Raw genomic sequence first — 25,004 nt, 5'->3', positions numbered from 1 at the left:
GTCTTGGATGGGGGAAGGCAGGGGCAAGAGGAAATCAAGTTGCCAGTCTACAAAGTTGACCAAACTTGAACAAACATTTCTTTAAAGGCATCACCTTTAAAAACTGCCTTAAATACCACTACACAACACAAACTGGAAAGCCTAATGCCCTGCAAAATGTTAAATTCTTGCTTCAGAATAAGTGGGAGAAGTTTTCAACAGAAAGATGATTCACTCAGTGCTGGCTTCATTTGTGTAAGAAGTTCAAAGTTTCCTAAAACAAATACAGTTTAGAAAGAGGCCGAGACTTGAAGTGTCTTCAGCCCAAATGCTTATTTACAACCTTACCAATGACGAGAACTAGGCTAGTAGTCTCATTTTTGCTTAGATGATCTTTTCTATCATAAAATTGCTATAGTTAAAATGACTGCCTCTCACTTCTCTTTCACAATAGAAGCTGATGAACGTCTTACGCAGGAATAGGTTCGACCACAAACCCTACTCACTACCACGTCTGTATGTCTGTCACAAGCTTAGAAAGACATCACACATACTAGTTTTACTTATCTGAGAAGGAGATTTTAAATGCTGAAGAGAGGATCACTCACAATGACTAGGAATCTGCAGACAGATTCATTCCATTCTTTTAATGAAATAAGGAACAGATCAAAATCCAAATGCTAGTATTACATAAAAAATAAGGAAAGTTGTATTTTACAGAAGCCCATAGTGCCTGTAGTTACTTTTAGAACTGGTTTTCACACCTCAGGCCCCATTCTGCTTTTGTATAATCATCATATTTGACACTGCAGCTTGCTTGCCTCCTTGGCTACATTGCCACTGCTGTCTAGAATCATGGAAAACATCAAGAACTCTTATCAGCAGTATCTTGCTTCCCTTACACCTTAACAGCACATAAAATCTTCACAAAATTTTAGTTCCTTTATTTCCTTTCTTTTTAAATAAAGGAAAATTGATCACTGTTATAATGAACTATTTCTCACTGTTGCTAAAGAACAAAGGGAGGGATAAACGCAAACATTTTAAATTGATAGTATAACTCATGATACTCAAGAAAAGGAGAGGTATTGAAGAAGTGTAACCACCAAATTCAGGTTTCAAATATCACTGAGGGTGATTTGGATTTAATTTTGATAATCTTCTCCAACTGAAACTGTGGGGATTGCTGCCAAAAGAGAAAGCAACTCACTCAGTAGATTTCATTCCTACAACTCAAAGTTAAGGTAAAAAATTGACTCCCAACATAACAAACATAAAAGAAAACAAAAAATCCCCCAAATCACTGCTTGCTTACACCAAGAGTAAAGTCAGACTCATTTACAGTTAGGTGAGGTAATAGGGTTTTTTTGTTTGTATATTTGTTGTGAAGTTTCACTCATTAATTATACTATAAAGCATCATTGTATATCAAAAAGATGATGCACAGTTGCATCCCACATTTTAATTAGACTGATCTTACAGATAGGAATATTCCTGTATTCAGATATAGCATGAAAGAGGACCCATCATGCTCTAATGGCCACTAAAGATAGTACTTCACTCAATATCACTTAAGCCTTCTAGGTCTCAACAGCCAAACCCTTACTTCAGCGATTGATTATTTCACCATAAATACTTAACAGTGCTCTAACGCAGAAAACTCTTTGATGTCAGCCCCTAAATACCATAATAAAGCAAGACAAAAGCACACTCTGTACTGTGCAGGGATGCCTTTGGTATCCTGAGTACAGCAAATTTGTCTGCAGTGAGACACAGAAGAGGTGGTAGTTTATGCACAGAGCTCCAGCAGTATGTTAAGTAACAGTGCTAACATGCTGGTGGTTTCAGCACTCCAGAGATTCCAGATTTTCTAGGTGAGCAGGTGTGCTAATTATATGTCTCCCATAAATATTACTCTCCTCAAGCAGAAAACAGCTCAAAGAACTGGAACATCTCCCATAGAGCACGGAAAAGAAACCCAGGATTTAGAAAACAGTAGTGGAAAAAAACATTAGAAAAAAAAGACATGTATTAAAGGCACAGCTACATAACATCTATTTCCAGTGAAGTTTCACTTAAAATGAAAATAATTTACAGCTTAAGTTGGCTTCCTGCTCTACCAACATCCCTGAGCTTTACCCTGACAGCCTCTTAGACTGAGCAGAAACCAGGTATGTGTAGTTGTTCCTTCTAGAAGTGTTATCCAAGCTCTGAAAACTCAGTTTAGAAAACTAGCGAAAAAAGAAACCAAAAACAAGATGCACTTGAAGACCTCTCCCCAAATACAGACAAGCAGAAGGCACTGTGTTCAAGTGCAGTAGCTATTTAAGTCTGACAAGAACTTTCACAAAGCACATAAGGCAGCATAACTGTGGGCAGGAGGAGTTAAATTTGAAACACAGCTAGTGTCCTGGACCCATAAGATACTAAGATAAGTAGCAGCAAGTAGCAGCATAAGTCTTCATCCAAGCACAAAGTAAAAAAAAAAAAAAAAAAAGGTGATTTTAACCGATCCAAAACAACAGCCAGGATTTTCTCTATTCTGCAAACAGCTTTAACAATCAGTTTTTATATATTAACTGGACTGGTAGCTGTACTACCACCCACAAGTAGTGGATAAAATACCTACAATAGCTGGTTGAACTTTACAATTTATTACCAAGGCTACAAGAGGAAGTTCAGTAGGTATAGCAGTGCCACAGATGACAACTATGGACAGCAGTTTTCACATTTATAGTTTTCCCCAATAACTGTTGGTGTAACTCAATTAGTTCCAACAGTAATACAGATTTGAGGCATCAGCATTTTTACTGGTATCACCTGAACTTGACTGATGACACCGGTCAAAGCACAAAGGGCGTGAACTTTGATTTTTGATAACATGAAAAACACAAGAGGTTTGAGTTCAGAGCTAGAACCCACAGCTAGGGATGGGATGGGAGCCTGTGGAGCACTACAGTCAGTGAAGATCCACACAGTGAAGATCCATCCACCAGCCTACCCAGATGAGGTACAGCTGCAGAATCTGACCTTTGCGTAGTGAGAATGAATAGTCAGATTAAAAAACTAAGCCAAACACTGCTACCACTATTAAATCCCCAAACTCAAGTCTAGCCCCGATTTCTCAGAAGAACATTCTCCTTTGACCTTGTCAACCTGCTAAGTTTGACTCATCACCCAAGTTATGACCTTATATCTTCAAATGCATGGTTGAAAGTCTGCAGGCATACCACAACTTGGTGTAATAAAAAGAAAAAAATCCCAAACCTCATTTTTCAGAACACAGTTGTTTATGAAAAAAATCATGTTAAATTACATTTGAGACAACCTTCTGAAAAGATCAAAGCTTACTTTTAGCTAAGATTAAACTTTGAATGAAAGAATTCTTTACTAGCCTGTATCCAGAGAAGTGCTTTTACTTGAAAAAATTCTCAGTAATAACAACTCTGTACTACAAGCCACACAACTGCTACTCGCACAACTCACCTTTGCTCCTCTGCAGGCAAAAAGATCACAAGATCAGCTTAAAGAAAGACAAATACTGTTTAGGTGACAAGGGGGGAAAAAAGCTTTCTGCCAAATAAGCAAGTCTTTCAGCCATCACTGATCTTACTCTTCAGCAATAATCAGTTATCTCCAGTGCCTGTGTACCCTCACACAACTGTTTGATCAAAATAAGAAGCCCAGTGACTTTGAAACACCTAACAGCATTATGGCAAACTGTTTACACAGACCTCCAAAATATCTAAGTATGTTTGCTCTGAATCCAAAAGATGACTGTCAAATGAAATTTAACAGAGCATTAAGCACAGTAAATCAGGCTTAAGAATCACTTTCAGATACTGCTTTCTGAAAATGGCATGGGTAACTCAATTATGGAGTTTCAAGCTACTACTTAGAGGTCAAAAGCCTGGGAACGCCTTTAGGACACAAAAAGACACTTCACTTTCAGCTTCAGACAGTCATGAAGAGTCCCATGCTCAGAGTAATTTCCTCGGGAATTTGGACCGGCCCGTGTGAGGGTTTATAATGGAGACGCCTCTTGCAGTGTTAACTTCGTACTGCTTTTGGTTATGCAACTTCTGCTGCTGTATTAAAGGCAACAAACAAACATCTGGCACACACACATTTAAAGGGTTACATCCTCCCCCTAAGAAAGTGTTTTGTTTTAATAAAAGATTTACACCGGGAGGTTATGAGAATTTATTTGGAAAAGTCATAGCAGGCACTGCACTGGAGAGCTCGGAAAGTTCAAAGTCATCACAGTTCAAACTCATTAACTGGAATCAAACCCATCAAATCACAAAAAAAACCCCCAGCTGTGCCATGAGAGACCGATGGGCGAGTACGCGTAGGAAATCTGCTGGCAAGCAGCGCTGCATACACACAGCTTTACACAGCGCCCGAGCCCTACAGCTGCCACCTACAAGCAAGAATGCGGAATCACAGAATTATCCGGGTTGGAAGGGACCTCTGGAGATCACCTGGTCCAACCCCGCTGCCCAGGCTGGGTCACCTCGAGCAGGTGACACGGGAACGCCTCTAGGTGGGTTTGGAATGTCTCCGAAGAGGGACACCCCACGACCTCTCTGGGTAGCCCGGGCTCCTCACGCTGAGGGAAGCCAGGCAGGCACCGTCCTCCTGTACACGCAGGAGGGAAGCGACAGGGACACGGGAGCCGCCCGCCCGCAGCGCTGTGGGATGGACGGTGACAGGGGATCGGTGCCGTGTCCGCAGCCAAAGTCCTTCTCCCTCATCCCTCCGCCCTCCTCCCGCCCGGGGCTGCCGCCTCGGGCCAAGCCCTTCGCGGTCACCCGGGGAGCGAGGGAGTCCAGGCCGGCGGGGAGGGCAGCGGGCAGGCCAGGAAGGGCAGCGGGCAGTAAGGGACGGGCAGCCGCCGCTCCCTCGGCGGCTCCTCCCTTCCCTTCCCCTCCCTCGCTCCCGTCCGGCAGGTGCCAGAGCCGCGTCTCCCCCCCGCCCCGGCGGGTCACTCACAGCTTCAGGCTGGTGTAGGCCGCCGCCGCCGTGGTTCCCGCGGGTGCCGCCGTCGCCATCCGTGCCCTCGGGCTGTCCCGGCCCTGCCGCCGGCCCCGCTCCAACCCGGCTACTCCCGCCCCGCCCGCCCGACTCACTGACTGCCAGACAGACGGCCTGACGCGGCGCCCGGGCGGCAGCGACGGGGCCCCGCTCGGGACAAACCTCCGCGGGCGCGCTGGGGAGCCCAGGGAGGGGCACCGCCTATTGGAAGGAGGGGGCGGAGCCGACCAGGCTCGGCGGCCTCGCCATTGGCTGGGGCCGCGCGCGAGAGCCGCGCTGAAGGGTTCGGGGACTGACGCTTTATTCCGAGCAGGGCCAGTGGCGCAATGGATAACGCGTCTGACTACGGATCAGAAGATTCTAGGTTCGACTCCTGGCTGGCTCGGCTGCTCGTTTTTTTTTCCTTCCGCCGTTTTCTCCCTGTGTTTTATTTTACACTCCTGGACTTCGGTCCGAGGGTGCTGCCAGCAGCCCCCACACTACTGCACAGACCTAGGGCGGGAACCCTCATGCACCCAGCATAGGGGCCACCAAACCCCCCAGGGTTGCCCTTGGCAGCCTCCCCACCATGGGCACCACCTTCTGGACAGCTGTTGTCCACCTGGGCATCCCGTCTGCAGGAGGAGATGAGCCCAGGTCATGGGGTTTGGCACAGAGCAAGCCTGGGGAACCTCCAGGCCAATTTTCCACTGGATCCAGCCTTCTGGGTGTCATGCCCTGGGTTTGGGCAGCTTCTTGCCTCAAGGAGGGGAAACCCCAAACTCCAGTTATTCCTGTTTATTTGCTTCATATTAGCTGATAGCTCCATGCTGCTGCAGTGCTGCTTGGCCAGCAGTATCCAGGAACATCAAGTCTTCAGACATGAGGCGTCATGGTCACTGATACCATGTGGCCGCCTGCCTCCCAGATCCATGGCAATGCTATCCATGGCAATGCTATCCAAAACCCTATAAAGAATCCATCCCCATGAATGCTGTAAAGGAGACCTCCATGCTGAGCCCACAATCTGCTCCCACATGCAGCACATCCCTCCCAGTTCCTTAGTCCAGTACCTGGGTCTCCCCAGATGGATGCCAGGGCAGGACGGCCTCTGATGCAGCAAGTACCAGCTGCCTGCAAAGGACTGGAAATCCCCAGAGAATCCTGCTGACCAGGTACGCCCCCCCCCCCCCCAGTCTGTACTGCAGCCACTGATGGGGGGGGGACAGGAGGAAAGCAGATGTTGGGAAACCATCATTTCACAGCATTACTCCCTCCCTGTGGACTCCAGGTGCTGACAATCATCATAACTTTAGGAAAGACTTGACTCTTAGTGTTGCTTAAGATACCGTGTTTAATCACCGAAATCACAACAGGCCAGTGGCTTTGTTCTGCTACCAGTCTTCATTCTTTATAAATACTTAACAGCACAGAAGAAAAGAGGTCTGTGTTCACAGGAGGCTAAGGTTAGTTACACCAGCACAAATCCTAAAATACTCTCTCCCGGAGCTGAGCTTTGAATGAAACATAAAATAATTAGTACCATTCAGTATCACTAGCCAGGCTCTGGATGTGCTTTCTGCATACAGAAAGCCACAGCCTGTGTGTGTGCCTGGGTCCCTTCCCGGCCATGAGCCGCAGACCTGCTGCGTGGGGAAGAGGGTCGGTGCCAGCAGGGCTGGGAACTGCAGCCCAATCATCCCTATACCAGGGCTGCAGGGCATTCCTGCCTTCACAGGGCTCTATGCCATGTTTTTTCATGTGGGGACAGTTTCTTCCCATCTCTCATGTCGTTTTTACTGGGCTATGGATGTATATTGCCATGCAAGCTTCTGGCTGCCCTGGAAGAAAAGTGGGTAAGGATTTTTATTCTCAGGAAAGCTTTGCTTCTCTGTAGGAAAAGGGTGGGTGGCAGCTCCAGGCTCTGTCTGGGCTCATGGCAGGACACAGAAATGGAAAAGAAAAATGAACACATGAACGCTGCACAATGAGAGATGCAAACCCCTACCCAGATTCTCCCAGTGGTGCAGGCCCTCAGAAGATGGGGGAAAAGGGATGTGTATCTGGCCATAGCCCTTCCAGGCCCACAGGTAGTGACTCCAGAGATATTTTCCCAGTGATAAAGCCTGGGTCAACTTGTCCTTACATTCATGCACAGAAAGTTGTTTACGATGCACCTACAAGCACTTGGCATGGGCACAGAGGTGTGAAAGGCAGGTGTCTCCCAGGCAGCAAGTACCACACATCCACGTGCACAGACACAACAGCACACACCACCCCAAAAGTGAGCACGTAGCAGGCAGTCAAGGCCCACATGCGACTTTTTTCCCTCGGCAGCCAAAGATAATCCTCTCTTTTGAATGACCAGCCAGAGCCATACCAGCTCTTAGAAGCCCAGTTTCCCCCTTTCAAGGCTGCCACAGCACACCCGATGTTGATGAAAACTCCACCATTTCCAGACTAAGCAGCCATTCACTTTGTAGTAAAAAGATCTAAAAAAAAAAATAATCACTTAAAGCCTGAAAGACTGGGAAAATATTTTAAAAGCCCCCAAATGAAACTCAGAAACTGAAGAGCCACAGATCTCTTCAAACACTGCTCGCTAGGGTGTTTGAAACTGCTGTTCCCTGTGTTTTAATATCAGGGCAATTTCAAAAATCACTTTGATCATAGGTGTTTCTTACACTTTAAATTACACAAAAATGTCTGCTTCTTCTATAGCTGGGGTTTTCCCCAGGCTCTTATGCAAAAATCCCTATTTAAATGAGTTTCTGTATTCTAAGCAATAGAAATTTAACAGCATGACCTGAATGAAAAAAATCTCCTAAGCTCTGGTTCCTGAAAACAGGCTTCAGGGAATTCACTTGAATAACTATTTGCATGAGAGTTACTCATTACCAGCACAATGGGACTTCCAAGGGTCCCTTACTCTAAAACCAGTCAGAAGAACTCGATGGGGGAGGAATCAAGACTACTTTTTCATAGCACGTTTCAGCATCTTAATAAATTAAAAGGCAACAAGGTTCACGTGAACAGCAAAACCCAACACGTATCAGCCAGGGGATAGGCAGAATTTAACAAGTATTTTGAACTTCTTTTGCAGAGCACGCAAAGCCTCACACCTCCAGCACCAGAGCCACATTTTTTTCCTTTGGGGGAGCTGCCTGAAGTCAGGCAGTGAGGGCTTGCAGCTCCACAGACAGCTGGCAGAGGGTCAGGAGGAGAGGTCTCCCTCCCCTGTGCAGGATACCCCTGTCTCTCCCTGTGCTGGACCTACTATCAGGCAGCTGCACAGTCAGGGACAAGCTGGGAAAAATCAACAGGGACTCAGACACCCACAGCCTGGGAGAAATAATACCAAGCTTAAATGAATTCCAACTCTCAAAGACAGATTTGGTGCAAGTTAGCACACAAAGAGGTGCAGGGCAATGAAGTAGATGCTTTAGCTTCAAAACCCCAAAGCTCCTTTTTCAACAGTTTCACACTGTCATTTCTAGCCCTTCGTAAATACAGAAGAGTGTTGGCACTTAATAATTTATAGGGAACCTCAAAACTGAAAGTAGGGCAGCCTTCATTCCCCAATGCTGAGGGATACGGGATGGCTGACAGAGGTAAGAAGACACTGTGTGGGAGCAGAGGCCAAACTTTCTGGTGATGCAAAGAGAGCTCCTGCAAGACAGCTTGCCACAAGCTGGCTGCTCAAGGCTTTCCACAAAGGAAAATTGTCCTTCTCCCCATCCCCTTCTTTCCTGCTTATTTTGAGGTTGTGGGGAAGGCTGCAAGGGTGAGACAGAAGTTTAAATAGCAGCTTAAAAAGAAAGTATCAATCCCACTTGTGTTTTCAGGTCTTTACAAAATGAAGACCGAAAAATGTGCACAAGGGCTTGCTCTAAAAAAAATCAAGAGCTAGCAAAAGCATGAACCACACAGTAGCTGGTCTCCCAGAGACAGCAACAGATGACCAATGCTGGTGTTTCCAGCTCACTTCCAAAAGCCACTTTGATACCTCATTGCCTTCACTGCCAAAAGCAGCTTAGGGAGGGGAGCTATCTGCCCAGGACTATCTGAATTATTTACCAGGGATGTGAGCTGGTGTTATTTTCCACCTCAGTCCCTTCAGACAGTCCTAAGATCACAGCCACACCCTGAACACTCCCCTTCCCGCTCTGGCCTAACTGTGCTGCAGGACATAAGCTGATGCAATGCACCAAGGTGAGAGCACTACAGGATCTGCCCAGGGCTGTTTTGTTGCCCCCAGTCCATCCTGCCTGGGTACAGCACCTTTTATATTTTGTGTCGGCTCCCATCCCTTCACTAACCAGCATTTGGAGGCTAAATTTAAGGCTCTAGGGGGCTCACATACTCGGGGTCATTTTTACCTCCTCTAAAATCACAGATAAAACTCTCGGAAGACATATATTTCACAGTGGAAAAGTCCCCACCTTGAGCTTTCAGTCTCTCACTGAGGGGCTGCATGGCTGGGTGGTTTCTGGCACAGGATCAACCTCCAGCCATGAGCTGCCATTCCCATCCCAAAGAGTAGCAGGAACAGGCAGAGGTGGTAACAGCTGAATGGGGCAGAAGGCTGGATGGTCCATCGGCCCCATGAAACTCCGTGCCAAAACCACCAGGCTCCCGAGGCTTGTGCAGTTGCGGACACTCACATTTCAGCCACGGCACGCTGGTTTGTTAGCATGGGCAGAGACAGGCAGCTTGCTGCCACCTGGTACCTGTGCTGCTCCAGATGGGTACATGAGGCAGTCTGACTACATCAAGTGAAGTTCAAGCTACATCCATGCTACTGGAAAAGAGGTTTGGTTGAACCGTAGTGAGTTCTCGGCACAGACACTTTTTGTGAGTCTCAGTGCCACTGCTCAGCTAATTTATTGTAGTTTCTTCACCAAAAAGATCTTCAGGAATGTCATCCCATCCTCTGCCAGTCAGAACCAAATTTACATCTTTAGCATGGATACTTGAGGATTTATGTAGTTTTCCACAGAAAATGTGGGAAATAGTAGCTAAGATCCCCAAACGCATCCAAGGCTTTAAATTAAGAGATTTTTTCTTAAACAAAAGCTTTGTACCTGTACACTAGGGGCTGCACAGCTTTGGTAGGTACAGAACATGCACTGCAGGCACAGCTATCATACAAGTAACATGTTGTGGGGGAACACATTTCTTTGACTATAAAGCAGGAGGGGCTCAAAAAAGAAATGATTTGTCTTTCTGCTTTCTCAGCAGAATGGAAAGTAAGGGCCAAACTTGCTAACTCCTTGCTCAGATAAGCTGTTATTCACAGGAGCAAATCTGTTTATACCAATATACTCATCTGAGTTCAGGTTGTGGAGCTGGGCTCCAAATCCCTGTGTAACAAAGCCTTCATAACAATCTCGAGTTTGCTCCCTGAGCTCTAAATAAGCACCATTATGAAATGGCTTTGTGCTGGGTAAACACCATAGAAAGGAGTGGCCAGGCTGAGGGCTGAGTTGCAGGGACAAACTGGAAAACCCAGGCAAGTGTCTGTGTACAGAGAGCTTTTTTTTCAAAGTGAGCTCTGCAAGCAAGAATGAGGATGGATTTCCCCTGTGTCCACACTTTCACCATCTCGACCTTTCCTTTCCAAATATGATCCACTATTCACACTCTGACACAGCAGACTGGCCCCTGTGTGTCGTGCTGACACACAAGCCTGGGCCCCAAGTCATTGCAGTAGTTTAGCCTAGCTTGTTCCAGTTTTTTGTTCTGTTTGAAATGGGACATCAGCCTCCAGCTGCTAGACAATATGCCTGGTTTGTGCTCAGAAAGTTGGTGCTTTTACAGCCAGATTTTATACTGGAGTTCAGGGAATTAACAGAAAGGTCTGAGTGTGCCATTTTCCACAGACCCCTTTGTTTTCTTTTCCTAAGGAATTAATAAAAAGAGAGAGACTGTCTAAAAACTGGTACTAATACGTTGATGTCCTTCAGGGAACCTGATGAAATGTGCTTGTCAGGAAACAGTAGATTGACAGGATGCCTCTGGCAGGCAGGCAGACAAGCCAGCCTCTGGCTTTTTAATTGTGCATGACATGATCTGAGTTTATAGACACAACAGCAAATTGTGCTTTCACTGAAGAATCTTCCAAAATGAGCCAAGAGGAATCTCCAGGCAGCAGAAAAAGGCACGTAAAAGTAAACTGATCAGTTTAGATAACATGCCACATTCTTGGTCAAGTAGACATGGTTTGATACAGCTGGAATCCACAAGCATACAAACTCTGGGAATCCACCAAAAATCTCTCATATCCTTTTACAGAAATGTTGCCGACTGGCGAAAAACATGCACAGGAAATCAACTGAGGGCAGGGAGAGGGAGATCATGTAACAAGTCTTCTGTCCCGGCTTTCCGATGTCAGCCACACTGGCTAGTAGTGGTGCTGGTAGGCAGCTGCTGGGGTTGTGCCATTCTCTATGTGTTTCAGATGACAGGAGTGACAAAGCAAATGTTCATCTAGTGGGTAACAGCGATGCCCGTCTTCATCGTTCAGTTCCATCCCACAGTCCTGCAAAGAGAGGCCATGCAAATTATTAGAGCTTCTGTTTGTCTTCCAGCATGAGCTGGGTCTGGCTTCCAGGAAGGTGATTTTGTGACAAGGACAGAAGACACTAACAGCTCCTTCCCAATAATTCCAACATGTGTCACGAGAAGGAAAACATCTGGCATAGGCATTGTAATGGGCAGCCTTGTACAAATTTGTCTTAAGCAGTTTTATTGAATAACCTTTATCTTGTGGCAAGGTGCGACCACATTTGAAATGTGCTCATATCTCCTTATACTCTCAGGTAAGATTCACCTCTTCACATTACAGTTGTACTGATGTGAAACCAGACTGTGGAGTCAGGGCCTCTTGTTACTCCATTATGAGCACAGTGAGAGAAGACAACTATTTGTTTTAATTTACAGTGCAGAAGTATGAAGGCTTTCTAGGAAGACCTGCACAGAGACCAAATGGTGTTTTAGGGCTGGTATCTCCTGGAATTTTTTTTTTTTGTGCAGCCATATCCTTTGTCCATTCCCAATGACATGTTCATTTCCTATGAGAGTGAAGGTAACTTACACCCCACAGGATCAGTCATCACCTTAGCATTTTTGAACAATCTGACTTGGAAATCAGATACACTAATGTGATCTGGAGCTCAAGGTTTCTGAAAGGCAGCAACAAACCTAACTAAGTCACCATGCTTCCTTCATTAACAAATAAACTGCCAAGTTTAAAAAGCAATAACTAACTCTTTGCCCATAACTTTATGGATAGCAAATGAAATTGCAGCTGAAACACACTGCTGCAAAAACTTTTGTCCTCAAACTGGAAATTTTTCAGCCACCGATGGAAAGAGTCGCACAATGCAAAGTTTGAATTGCTCATCTACTGCCACTGGAAGGCAGGACATTTATTTCCATCTTAAAAATAATAGTAGTTATCACTATTAAGTGCCTACTCCCCAAGAAAGCTTCTGACCTACCTCGCAGTGATAACATTCCACATGATAATCCTTCTCCATGGACACAACTCGAATGGTCTCATCAGACCCCTGTAAGCATTTGAGCAAAGCAGAAATTACAAAGGATTACAGCAGGATCAGACACATGAACTCTGTAGATTGCTTCCTGCAACAAAATAAATGTTGAGGAAATACAGCTGGGTGGCTGGCTGGGGACTGCAAATAAATCCTGCCACTTGCAGTTGTTTTTACAGTAAAGCTTCATCATTGACTGACTACAGATATCCTCTAAAATGTAACACCAGAAAGGTAAAATTGTTTCTGTTTAATAGTAACATCTACCTCAAATTATGCATTAATGGTTTGGTAATTTCACTAGATCACATTTCTCAGCATTTTAAATTAGTTTTGGCTAAGATTCATCTCCTCCAAGTATTAAAATGAGTTAGTCTCAGAGAGGTCACACAGAAGTCATTCATGTGTGCCACCAACATTTATGGACACAAAGGAAAATTATCCTGAACATGAAACTAGCAGCAGCATAATCCTGCAGGAGATGAAAAAAGCAGCCTGTCTGCTTCGCTATGGAGCAGAAGTGTCACATCTCAAGAACAGCGTATGAGCTTAGGTCAGAAGGCTGCACTCCAGAGGAAGCGACCATCTCTCCCCATCCATAAACACATTCATCTTGATATAGGGTCAAGTGTCAAAGAGAGCAAGACCTGAGACATGATGCTCCCTCCCCAGGGGGATATGGAATAAAAGGCTCTCACCTCAGAGGGCAGAATGGGAAGCCCACACGCTGCACACTTTGGAGCTAAAACTCTGAAAGAGCAATGAGAAAATGAAGGCAAGTTATAGATCAACACAAAAAGAGAGGCCTGTATGTTCTCAATATAAGATGAAAAGCTGCAGCTGTAAATAACTTATCCACAGGAAAGCTTTGCATCCTGAGATCATAAATTCACTTTAGCACTGATTTTAAGTAATGCTCGGCACATGTTGCTCAATCAGGCAAAAATAGACTTTATATTTTACACTTAGTGCCAGAAAAAATACAAAATCCCCTGCAAAATTCTTGGCTGCTACTGAGAGATTTGGAAAAGAGAATGAGGAGAAACTGAGCAGGGCCATCCCCAGAAAAACACAGCAAAAGAAGTGGCAACCTTGGGGCAGGAAACCTCAGAGACAGTACCGTGTGACTGTACAGTTTCTTAAGGCCTTATAACACAATAATTAATTAAATTAAATCACAAGGAAATATGCATCATTTCAGAACAACAATGTCACACAGAGGCACTAATCTTGGCAACAAGATTATAACAACTCTAATCTTGGCACAACATAGAAGAGTTCCAAGGGCTGCCTGAGCAACACTTAATACTCTCCTTGTCCAGAAAACGGAGCAAGGAGCAAAGCCAGCCAGAAGGACTCAAATATATGCAGCTCTAATATCAAAACTACCAGCTAAGAGCACAGTCATTTTATCTTACTGTCTAAATAGCAAGTGATTTTTAAAGTGGATTTATCAATTGTTTAATTTAGTTTTGCTTTGCTTTGCAGGTTCAGTGGTGATTCTTTAAAAGTCAAACTCAGCTCCTGAGCTACTCAAAAGTAACTCACATTAATTTCCACAGGCATTCACAGGCTTACTTTAAAGTGGACTGATTTTGTACATCACGGAACACTTTATGAGCACTCCCTCTGCTTTACAGAAGGGGCAACTGAAGCCCAGGGGTTATGTGACTTCCTCAGAGTTACACAGGAGTCAATGATAGGACAAGAGGAGAAATACAGAATTTCTAGGGTCTAGGTCCATCCTCAAACTTCTAACCCTGTACCTATTTTACTAATCTACACTTCCTAACTAGCTGAAAAGCTAAATTAGAGGCTTATTGATTGGAACATCTCTGCTGTTTTTTCGTCCTTACTTGTGGTAATCTCTGACACAGTAGATTTTGTTTTCAGAGTCTACAGTGAATGGTACACCATCCAGACACTCATTGCAGACCACGCATCGGAAGCAGCCTGGATGATATGATTTCCCTAGAGCCTGCAGGATCTGCAACAAACCAAGAGAGAGGAAAAATGCATGTGAATAGCCAATAAAGGTGAAAATTACAAACATACAGCTTTACACCAGAAAATACTACATATTCATCAGCAGGGCTGTGTCTTTTTTCACCACCACTTCTGAAAAACCAGTTAAAAAGAATGGAAAGAGCAGCTGGAATATTTTTCTCTGGAAATATATATCAATATATATTTTCTCTGGAACCAGCACCTGGTTCGAGAGAAATTAATTATTACCATGGGTAAGAAAACAATCTAGAGACTCAGTCAAAGTATTTAGCATGACAAAGGATAGAAGTGACAGAATTTAAAGGAACCAAAATAATTTCTGAAGCCAACAGATAGAGAACACTTAGCAGGATCACAAGGAAAGATTTACCAGCCGGACAAAGGAAACGTATCTTCATATTCTCCATGAGAGGCTGAAACAAATATTATTGCTAGGTTTTCATAACTCCTTAGATATTGCAGAGCTTTGTACTGAATAGCCTGGCCTTCTAGTAAGCACAGACTGTGGAAACTGTGTTTAACTCAACAGCCGCAATTCACCCTCAGGGGTACCTGGAATACCATGGTCCATCAGCAGAGGCATCAGACTTCTGAGTAAAACATACCTTTTCCAATTTAAATGCTTTCCAGTGTAAGCAGGCAAAAAAAGATAATTAATGATAAGCATTAGAAAATCTTGGGAGGTGTGCTATGAATCAGAAATTCCTAATTTCTTTTCTGTAGTGTTACACCACCAGCTACACCAGTCTCCCTCTGAACAACATCTAACTAAATGCTGCCCAGTGCTGGCTAAAGGCCAGCTGACCCCCTGAGCTGTTACCCACGCCATGCTCATCTGGAATGGATGGTACCTGCCTAATCCTGCTTCAGCAGGATGTCGACATATCTATGGAAGAGTTTGCAAGGACTTGGGCAGATCTGAACTGAGGTCTGGAGCACATACTCTGGGCCAAACCTGTACCCCAGACTATCAGCACCCACCAAAAATGACAAGGAAGTGGCTTAATCCTGAAGGTACATGGGAAAGACAGGCTGAGAGAGCTGCACTGATGCCTCACAGCAAGAGAGCACTGCAGAGCCATGGCACTGCTGAGCAGGAAGCATCAGCGGGATTTCAAATACACTGTCCAGGGAAGCCTGAAAGGGGATGAAAGAGCTCAAGGCTCTGCTTTTCAACACGCACTGAAAACAGGCAGAGCAAAGTCTCTGCACTATTCACAGCAAGGTGCCAGCTTCACTTCCTTGAAAAAATCAACAAAAGGCTTAGTGGATTTTCTTTTTGCTACCAATCTCACACTAGGCAGACTACCAGATGATAACAGACAGTACTGGATATGAATATATTTTGCTTTTGATGCATTCTTCTAAAAAGCTGTGGGAGTTTTTTTTTGTAAAGCAATTATCACTTACCATGTCCATTATCAAATGACCACAAATGAAACACCTGTCAGCTGACTGCTGGAAACCAGAATACTGCAAGGACAAAAAAGAATTCTCTCAAAATTTCACAAGGCCAGTCAAGCATAAACAACAGTGTATTGTGGGGTGTTATTTGCATATGTGTTATTGGTCCTTTTTCTGTGCTCCTTACACAAGCTAAACTTCCCAATGCTTTTTTCATTATATGAAGGTGTGTATGGGTCCCCAGAGGACATTCTATAAACACACCAGACTGCCCGTGCTCAGAAGGACTATGAGTTCCTGTAACTTCCAAATCTGAAATTCAAGTTTATTAAGTAGAAAAGTAAATACCATAAATGCACAAGCAAATAAGGTATTTACTAATAAGAGTTATTATGTGCTTATTTCACCACATGAATCTACAAGCCAGGAACTTACTTGCGTTTATCCCATATTCATATCACAATATCTGTATATATATAGGCTTGAAAAGCCAAATTCTTTCTTTGATTGCACCATTATAGTGCTATTGAAGCTTCTCTGAGGTCAGTGGTATTGTCCCAGCTCTCTGTTAGGATAACAATCAAGTTGGGCAACTTTTTTGCTGCTGTTGGTGAGATCTGTCATTAAGGAACTGTCTGTCTTGTCCATGACATGCACCTCAGGTACAGTACATCATCTGTCTGAATGGCAGAAGTGCAAACTTGAAAAATGAAATATTTTAGATGCATTTAATCAATTTTTTGATTTTCAGCCTATGTAGATATACTGATTTTCAGCCTATATACTGATTAGAGCAAAGGTTAACTCACCTCTGACAGAAATCACTAGACTACACCAATAAGTAGGCAAATACAACTTTTTCAAGTCTCTGTGAATGATTAATCTATCAGGACCCAGGGGCAGAAGGGTATATGGTTTTTTATCTCCACCAGCCAAGGATGCTCACTTACATCACACAAAATCCATTGAGGGCAACAGACAGATGTCCATTAAGTTGCCCAAGCAAACCCAGTCCATTGAAAAGGGAAATTCACTCATTCATTCTTCTGTAGCCATTTAGCTCACTCCTGCCTCCACAATATGGCCACAGGGACGTGCTCTGAAGGAGCCATCACAACAGATTATGGCTTCAACCAGGGGCTCTGCGCCACAAAACCGTAGCCCCTCACTCGGATATTTCCAGCACCACATGTGGGCAGCCACCAAGGCTGGTGCTGGCTCTGGGTAAATGTTGGAGCAGAAGGGCCAGGCAGGATGCCAGGTTTCAACTATGTGAAACACAGGCAAAACTGACAGGCAGAACGGCTGCGTGTCTGCTGGGGACATTGAAATGTGTCATTACAAGGGCCAACTGGATGCTTACCAGGAAATCTTCTTCACAGAACACCTTGCCATTGACAAAATAAAAGGCTTTTCCTCTCAGCTTTCGACCTAAGGGAAAAAAAACCACAGAGATAAAAGGAAGGTTAGCAGAGAGCAGGGAGACAACGTGAGCAAAACCTGGCTGCTGAGAAGCAAACAACAGTAAAGACATCCAAGGACAGCCCCCATACAGGTGGAGAAGAGCACCCAACCCCAGCATGGGTCTTCCCAGACTCCAGCCCCCATCTCCTCTTCCACTGCCGGTGGCTGATGAGTGCCAGTCAGTTGATGCAGACAACAGTCCCACCTCTGGGTAGGAAGTGGCAGCTTTGCAAGCCTGGACCACCTAGCAAACTACTACATGCATTTTTAACTCTGGGAAGAATGAGGATACTCTGACTCATGCTGGAGAACACCCCAGGAGATAAGCAAGGAGGAAAGAAGAAAGGGCATGCAAAGAGTGGCCCATACTTGACTTAATTCCTCAAAATGCCACAACCTTGCTGTTTCACTATGAGATGCCTTCAATCAGCAGCCACCAGAACAGGCACTGCAATCCCTGACCACCCACTCTGTCCCCAGCAGAGTGCAATACCAGAGCACTTAAAAGGCTTCTCTGCTCTGTACCAGCACATTTGTTTCTGCAGCTGCCAACAGAAAGTTTTGAAACCATTAATTTTTTTTTTTTAAATCAGAATGTTGTAACATAGACAAGATGACAAAGTTTTTCCAAGAAAGGACTCTACATATGGAGAAGATTTGTATTTACTGAAGCTTTTGTGTTTATGCCTCACATTCACCGTCTGTTTTCAGTTCCATGTAACTATGGCAATGTATGCTCACGCCACCACCGCTTCTAAATGCCCTGCCTTCCTCCAAGAGAAAAGGGCTAGGTTTTGCTTGCTTATAAAAAGTGGTTCCTACCTCACTGAAGCCCAGTTTACCAACTCAGCCCGGGGTTTGAGATTCAGCCTATCACTGGAACAGTTCTGTGCTGGAGCCACAGGCTTGTGCCAGGAGACAGCACCCAGGGCAGGGGGAGCAGCACTGCCTGGGCACAGCCTGAGCAGGACCTGCTGCAGGGTGGTTTTGGACACCTACCAGGCATTGCTGGAAGGAAACTGGATCTGAGACACTGTGGCCCAGATGTCTCCTGCTTTATATGCTGCACATGGCCAGTATCAATAAAAAAGCAACCATCGGCTGCTGGGTGTATAAATGTGGACAACACATGGGCCTGGTCTGGGGGTAACATCTTGGTGCTTTATGGCAGGCACCTACCCGGCAGCCTTTGACAAATAACCACACTGGCTGCAAAGCGTTAAGAAAAGGAGGAAGCCAAGTAAAACCACTTCAATAAACTACAATCTTTATCGTCCCCTGCATACGCCAGAGGGCACTCTCAGGCTGGGAAATGACTTGGGAAATGGAGATGCTCCGATGAATCTCTAAAGTTTTGCCACTGAATGAAGACTAACATTTCACCAGCAGCCCCATGTGCCCTGCCCAGGTTTCAGCCAGCAAGCCAGATGGAGGACAGGGCAGCATGCTTCTTGAGGAACAAGCCCTGGCTTGCATGTGCAGGAGCTTCATGGTTAAACTGTAGGCACTGCTCAGCCCCGTGTTTACTGGGCAGTGTAGGAGCCAAAAGCGCACGGCCCCAACACAGTCATTGTTCCCCATTCTCTTCTAATCCTTGCTGGGGACAACCACATAACCTGGAGGTCAGATATGACCCAGGGCACCAGCCCATCCTTGCACCAATGCAAACACTGGATAGTATGTGCAAGAAAACCTGACAAACCTGAAAGCATCCCACTCTCATTTCTCTTATCCACTCTAATGTTGCCAAGGTTGCTGACACCAAAATAGGACCCACAGCCCTAAACTGAAAGTATCTAATCTTGGACACGTTATCTTTGTGGCTCATAACCCAGGGTGTGCATTTGTATGATAACCCCTCCCGTGTGCCTGCCTGTCCACAGGTAAGTCTGGTACATTCACCGGCAGTTGCAGAGTCCCAGTTTCTGAGGAGAGAAGGGAGAGGCATGGGGACACCTGAGATTTGCAGCAGCCTTATCAAGAACAGTCCTAAGCAATTTATCAACAAGCCTAATGCAGCAAGAAGTACTCCTGAAAATCTCCTGCTGATTTAAATACAACATTGGTATTTGGCTCTCCTAAAAATGAAAAAACAAACAAAAACATTTAACTTTGGTTTTAAATTACGCTGTAGTGTGGGCTCTGGATTCTCTGTTTAGTGCAACAGGAGGTGCTCAAGTGACTTTCCACCTACATGCAATGTCTCTCCTTAAAGACAAGCCGACAGTGGTGAGGAAAAACATACACATGGGGCCATGGAATGAGGAGAGGCTTCTTTGGAAAAAGGCCCTGGCTGGTGCATGAGCAGCAGCCATTCCAGCAGAAGGGATGAGGTTTGGATCACTGCCACGACATCATTCTTCCACGGTGACAAAAACAGCATTTACCAGCCATTCTGCACCCAGTGTATTTTTAACCCTGTGACATTAGCAGGTTAAGATTGATGGCAACAGACCTGCAGAGTAGGTGCCATTGCCAGTGTGCTGTGTCTGGGCTCCTGCTGCAAGCTCATTCAGCAAAGGGATAAACCTCTTTATAAAGAATTTGTAAGTTGGCATTACATGAATCTGTGCAGAAGAACTGACACCAAGAGCACATTGAGGGAGGGCAAGGATGATTTAATTACTTTTTTTACAGAAGAGGTGGGCATTTTAACTATTTTTATCTCCTCTACATGACTCTCTTTAAGCCGCTGGCAGAAATGTAAAAGGAAATTTGCAAAAACCACAAGTGATCCGCTGCTCCTGCAGCCACCCTGGGAGTAGTGCATGCAAACAGAGCTGATGTCTTCCTCTGCTGCTCTCAGCCTCTCCCTACCCACTTCGAAAAGAACTTCTCCCAGTGTGTCTTTGAGATGAGGAAGTACCTTCTCATCATACAGTTGGGAAAGCAAGATGCAGGAAAAGCTCACTTCCCCAGGCTGTGCTGGGGACTGTCCCGGTCGAGCTGGGAAATGCATGTTCTGGCTGCAGCCACACTCGTGAAAGAAACAGCACTGGGACTGTCCCCCAGCACAGAGCAGGGTGGCAGTGGATTCTGTGCTGAGTTCCCTGCCATGGGACAGTACCTTAAACTAAACAAGTCCATCTCAAAAGCAATACTTCTGACTGTGCCTGCAGAGGCTGGCGCAAGTTTCACTTGAGCACAGAGATGCTGTTGTATTTTCACCAAAAGGAAGGATTAAGAACTTAAATGGCATATGAGGAATCACATACTGATCACTGCCTACTTTATATATGCATCATGAAGACTACAGAGAGGATATCTTTTGAAAAACATAGGAATATTAATGCGTGGCTTGCTGCTTTGAGGATCAGTTGCTCTACGACATGTCTTAAACTGCTGGTTCCTGACCATATTTCACTTTCACTTCACCCTGAATTTAGCTAATCTCGCACCTGATAAAATTCAGACAATTAAAATTCTTTGGCATTTGAACCTTAATGTCTTCACTTGTTGTTACAAGATATCTTGTTCATCTCTCTAACAGGGTGTTTGAGCCCTGAGTTTTTATGTACTGTTCATCCCTTACACGTCTGTCTAATCTGTTTAGCTGTGGAACCTTCAGGATGACCTCAAGGTCATTTCAGCACCAATTTCAAAATATTTCAAGCTTAGTCACTAGTGCCTTTGTGCTAAAATAAACACACTTTGCTTAGCAGCTGATAATAGGCATACCATCAGGCAGCACTCCCAGGATGCTGATGCCTCTCTCTTTTTGAAGTTCATACAGAGGAGAGGTTTCCCAGGGACTTGCATTGGCCCAAGGAGGGTCTTGGGAAATGCATCATTTGGTTGCTGGGGAGTTGGACTCAACTTTCTAAGTTGCTTTTCTGTTTATTTATTTAAAGGATAATGGGTTCACAAACCCATGTTCAAAGACAAGAGATACCTCTAAATGCCTACAATGGTAGAGGGCCACATCCAGATCCCAGGGCTCTATGAGGATGCAAGACCAGGGTCCTGCATTGCTGGGGAGGCAGTGTGTGGACCTCACTTATCCCTTATATAAGCACCATGGAACACCCTGTGGTATCTATACAGCAGATGGGCAAAAATCACTGCTGACCAGCAGCTGCTCCTGAGTCCCTTCCAGGCTGACAGCCCTGAGCCTCTGTTGTTACAAAAATCTGTCCTTTTCAGAGTACCACAGAAATTTGAGGTAAATTTGGACATATGATTACTGATTGAAAGAAGCTCCTCCTCAGTCCTGGGTGGCTCAGACTCAAGCTACAGCCCTTCTCCCAGTTTTCAGTCTTCCCATGTAAATCTGTGACGACATTTGGATTGAAGAACCTGCTCTGGTCCACGCACACTCCACAGGCAGTAAAATGTGTGCAGGTAGAGCCCAGAGACCTTGGCTCCTCCCTACCATTCAAAAGTCCCTGATGCCCACAGCACATGAGACCCACCACAGTTCCTGGCCAGGACGTGTGTTTTTGGAGCCTTCCATGGATACTTTGCTGACAGGCAGGGCAGTATGGTGTCCTACCAGGCACCGCAGACCAGGTCAAGTATCAGAGAGCTCTACTTAATTTCTGCCATCTGTCCCATTTCTGTTGGCCACCATTAAAGCTGGAGGCAGCACTGAGGCTGACACAGAAGCGTCAATACTTTTAATCTGGTCTTGAACTGGGCCTGCTCAAAAGGGCCCCTTAAATGCCTGCACATCCTCCAAATCAGGTAAACTCAGACTGTGATCAACCAGCAAACATTCCAGGACAGACCACAGTCTTGGTGAAAACACAGGTAGGAGGATAGGATATCTCTGAGAAGAAACTGTGCTAAGACACAGCTCCATTACCATGTAAGATGTTCAGTCTGTCTCTCAACTACACCAGCTGTACAGTAAGATTGCAAAAAGTACCCTCTGTGCTCTCACCATACATCTGAGGCAGTAAAAAAACCCAAACAACCCAATCAAAAAAACAAAACTCAGAGAAAAAGATCTGATGCCTGAAAGCCAAAAACATGCTCTGGCCCACATAAGAAAGGTCAGCTGCTGCTAACAGCAATACAATCCCTCATGAGCAAAAACGGATCCCCAGAGGGAAACACTGAGAAACCACAGCGCCCCACACAACTGAGCAACAGCTCTGCTTTGCTGATGGCAAACTGTTGCAAGAAGATATTCAAGAGTTCTTTTTAGAGAAAACCCTTAGAAGCTTCAAAATTCAGAGGTAAGATACAGTCACTCAGGGACAAAGCAGTGCTACGATCCAGGATGTCCCTGAATGAGTTACTGCTTTTCACTCCAGTCCTCAGTCACTGTGCATCACACTGGGGACTGCTGCCCCATTCCCCAAAACACACCAAAACTAGGTGGCCATCAGAGCTGGCCTCTCACCCTGTCACCCAGTGACCGCCATTGAAATGCACAGAGCCTCAAAGGAGGAAAGAAGGTGTCTCTGCGATCTTGGTGAATATAACTCTGCATCTAAACTACATGAGAGAGCATTTTTAAATTTCTCTAGGTATGGAAGGTGCCTCAGTGCTTGCTGAGATGCTACTCAGAAAATTACTCACAGGTACTACTAAAACATTGTAAGAACCCTCCTAAAAACTTTACAGCATGACTAATCCAAAGCCTGTTCTTAACAGAAAACAGTACTTTGAAGATGACATTATAAAATAAAAAGACTGGAAAGACTGGAAATTTATTCCACTGAAGTTTTCAACCTTTTTTCTCACACTGTCCTAATAATTTCAGACTTTTAGCCAGCACTAAAACACATGCAATTGATTGAAACCACTAGCATATTTTTAAGTTCCTGACTGCATCCCCCTGTGTGAGCTGAACACTTGCACCTTTCCATCAGGGATATCTACTGAGGATGCCTGAACCATGGCAAAATCCCTTCAGCTCAGATCCCAAATCACTGCTGCCCTGAAATCTGGCCAGAAAAGGAACAAGTACTGTCACCTTTCTATAAAACTTGCCCTGCTTTTCTCATCTACAGCAAGCACTTCTTATGAACAACAGAATTTTTCACTGGCGAGCTGAGAGATTGAAGATAAAAAGTCAGCAAGAGCATAGCAGGAATTTAGGCCAGCAGAAACATGCACTGATGAATTCTCTGTCTTCCGAACTGTACATCCAGGCACACCTTATCTTTCCTGACAGTAGACAGTAGTTTTGCTAAAAAAAAAAAAAAAAAAAAGGGCAAAAAAAAAAAGCATTTACTATGCAGACTCTGGCATGATAATTTTATTGAAGGGATGTTGAAGATGAATTATTGGCAATCCTTGCACTCTCCACTTTGAAGATGTGCACGTTTCTCAAGCGTGTCAATTGGTGTAGTGGGTTTATATCCAATTAAAGGCAGTAAATTCTGCCTCCAGTAGAAGAGATGGCAGTTTTTGCATCTGAAGATAACCATGCACATACATGTGCCGCAGGGAAATTCACTTGGCAAGGCTGGCTATCCTGCTGTCTGGGATTAAATCACACATGCAGAAAAAGCTGACTTTCTACTTGCAGAGTTACTCAGAAGTGCCAATAAAAACCAGGGCCTTGTTGCTCCCGGAGTTACATACCAATTCAGGACATGCTTATTCAAAATAATTAGCCCAAAGGCACCAAGAGCTGCACTGCTCTAAGTACCCATGCTTTATAATCACTGCAGTAAGACTAATTAGTCCAAGCAGAGGGCTATGCCTACAGAGAACACTGCTTCAATAGCTTAGCTACCTAGTTTAGTAAATGACCCTTGATACTTCTAAACACAACTATGTTGTGAAATACTAAATAAAAAATATATATACCCAGAGGGTGGTAAAAGGCAGACAGTTATTTCAAGCTCTGTCACTGGAACAGCAGCCTGTTACCCCCACACAGACATGAACACTAATCTCAGCTTACAAAAAATAAAAAGAAAAGAAAGTAATGCAGTGATGTTGACATCAAAGGTTGAATTCTGTAATGTGGCAAACGTGCAAGGTTTCCAACTCTCCGCAGTAAGGGTCCAAAATCTGGTCCTCACTTTGGCCCTTGTGTTGTAGCTCAACATCAAACCTTCCTTCAAACCACGCTGAAATCAGTTCTTTCTTTCTGATTTCCTTCCTCACCTTCTGATTTCCTTCACAGCCATCCCTGACACTTCCCTTGCAACTTTTTTAGCTTTCAGATTTCCTCTGAGGACTAAATTGTTCAAGTACAAGTCCCTTATGCTCTAAACTACGCTGCTAGGAGAGCTAAAAAATTCTGTCAGATATAAGTCTGGTTGAATCCTAGAGAAAACACTAAAACTCCCCAGTAGGTTAGAGTGATACTGTCTAGTTAAATGTATATAATTTATAAGGTCTCCTTACTCCTAAATAGTAAATAACATCTGGAAACACTTGTATATTTCGTGTTCTGAGGAGGTATAAAGTAGTGATTTAACTTAAATAGTTAACATATTACAAAGCATTTGACAGCTACAAGTGTTTGTCCAACACTGAAAAAAAACCCCCAAAACCCAAGACGGAAACAGACACCTTGAGCTTGCAGGAAATAGTTGTATGTATTTTGGGGCCCTTTTTTTTTTTAACCTACTTTTGTGGCCCTTCTGTAAAGCAAATATCATTTATTACTAA

At 44.6% G+C, this 25,004-nt stretch overlaps 2 protein-coding genes and 1 non-coding gene across 3 annotated transcripts in view; 1 reads left to right on the top strand and 2 right to left on the bottom strand.

Annotated features, from left to right (window-relative positions):
* Window positions 1-5,078, bottom strand: part of SACM1L (SAC1 like phosphatidylinositide phosphatase) — a 31,065-nt gene extending 25,987 nt beyond the window's left edge. The window contains exon 1 of the mRNA XM_027659362.1: window positions 4,975-5,078. Within this exon, the coding sequence (XP_027515163.1) occupies window positions 4,975-5,033 (59 nt within the window). The 5' untranslated portion in view covers window positions 5,034-5,078. The remainder of the gene's footprint in view (window positions 1-4,974) is intronic.
* A 250-nt stretch (window positions 5,079-5,328) lies between these two features.
* Window positions 5,329-5,401, top strand: TRNAR-ACG. Its single transcript has one exon. It is a non-coding gene; the product is annotated as a tRNA-Arg (tRNA).
* A 931-nt stretch (window positions 5,402-6,332) lies between these two features.
* The window catches only part of LIMD1 (LIM domains containing 1), a 33,484-nt gene continuing 14,812 nt past the window's right edge, over window positions 6,333-25,004 (bottom strand). Inside the window, exons 3-8 of the mRNA XM_027659364.1 lie at window positions 17,326-17,393; window positions 15,969-16,031; window positions 14,408-14,538; window positions 13,250-13,301; window positions 12,498-12,566; window positions 6,333-11,536 (exon numbers count right to left, since the gene is read on the bottom strand). Of these exons, the coding sequence (XP_027515165.1) occupies window positions 11,399-11,536; window positions 12,498-12,566; window positions 13,250-13,301; window positions 14,408-14,538; window positions 15,969-16,031; window positions 17,326-17,393 (521 nt within the window). The 3' untranslated portion in view covers window positions 6,333-11,398. The remainder of the gene's footprint in view (window positions 11,537-12,497; window positions 12,567-13,249; window positions 13,302-14,407; window positions 14,539-15,968; window positions 16,032-17,325; window positions 17,394-25,004) is intronic.

This window comes from Corapipo altera, unplaced genomic scaffold (genome assembly GCF_003945725.1).
Source record: "Corapipo altera isolate COAL_440 unplaced genomic scaffold, ASM394572v1 44b, whole genome shotgun sequence".
NCBI lineage: Eukaryota > Metazoa > Chordata > Aves > Passeriformes > Pipridae > Corapipo > Corapipo altera.
The sequence above is the reverse complement of the archived record's forward strand: the minus strand, read 5'-3'. Positions and strand labels throughout refer to the sequence as shown.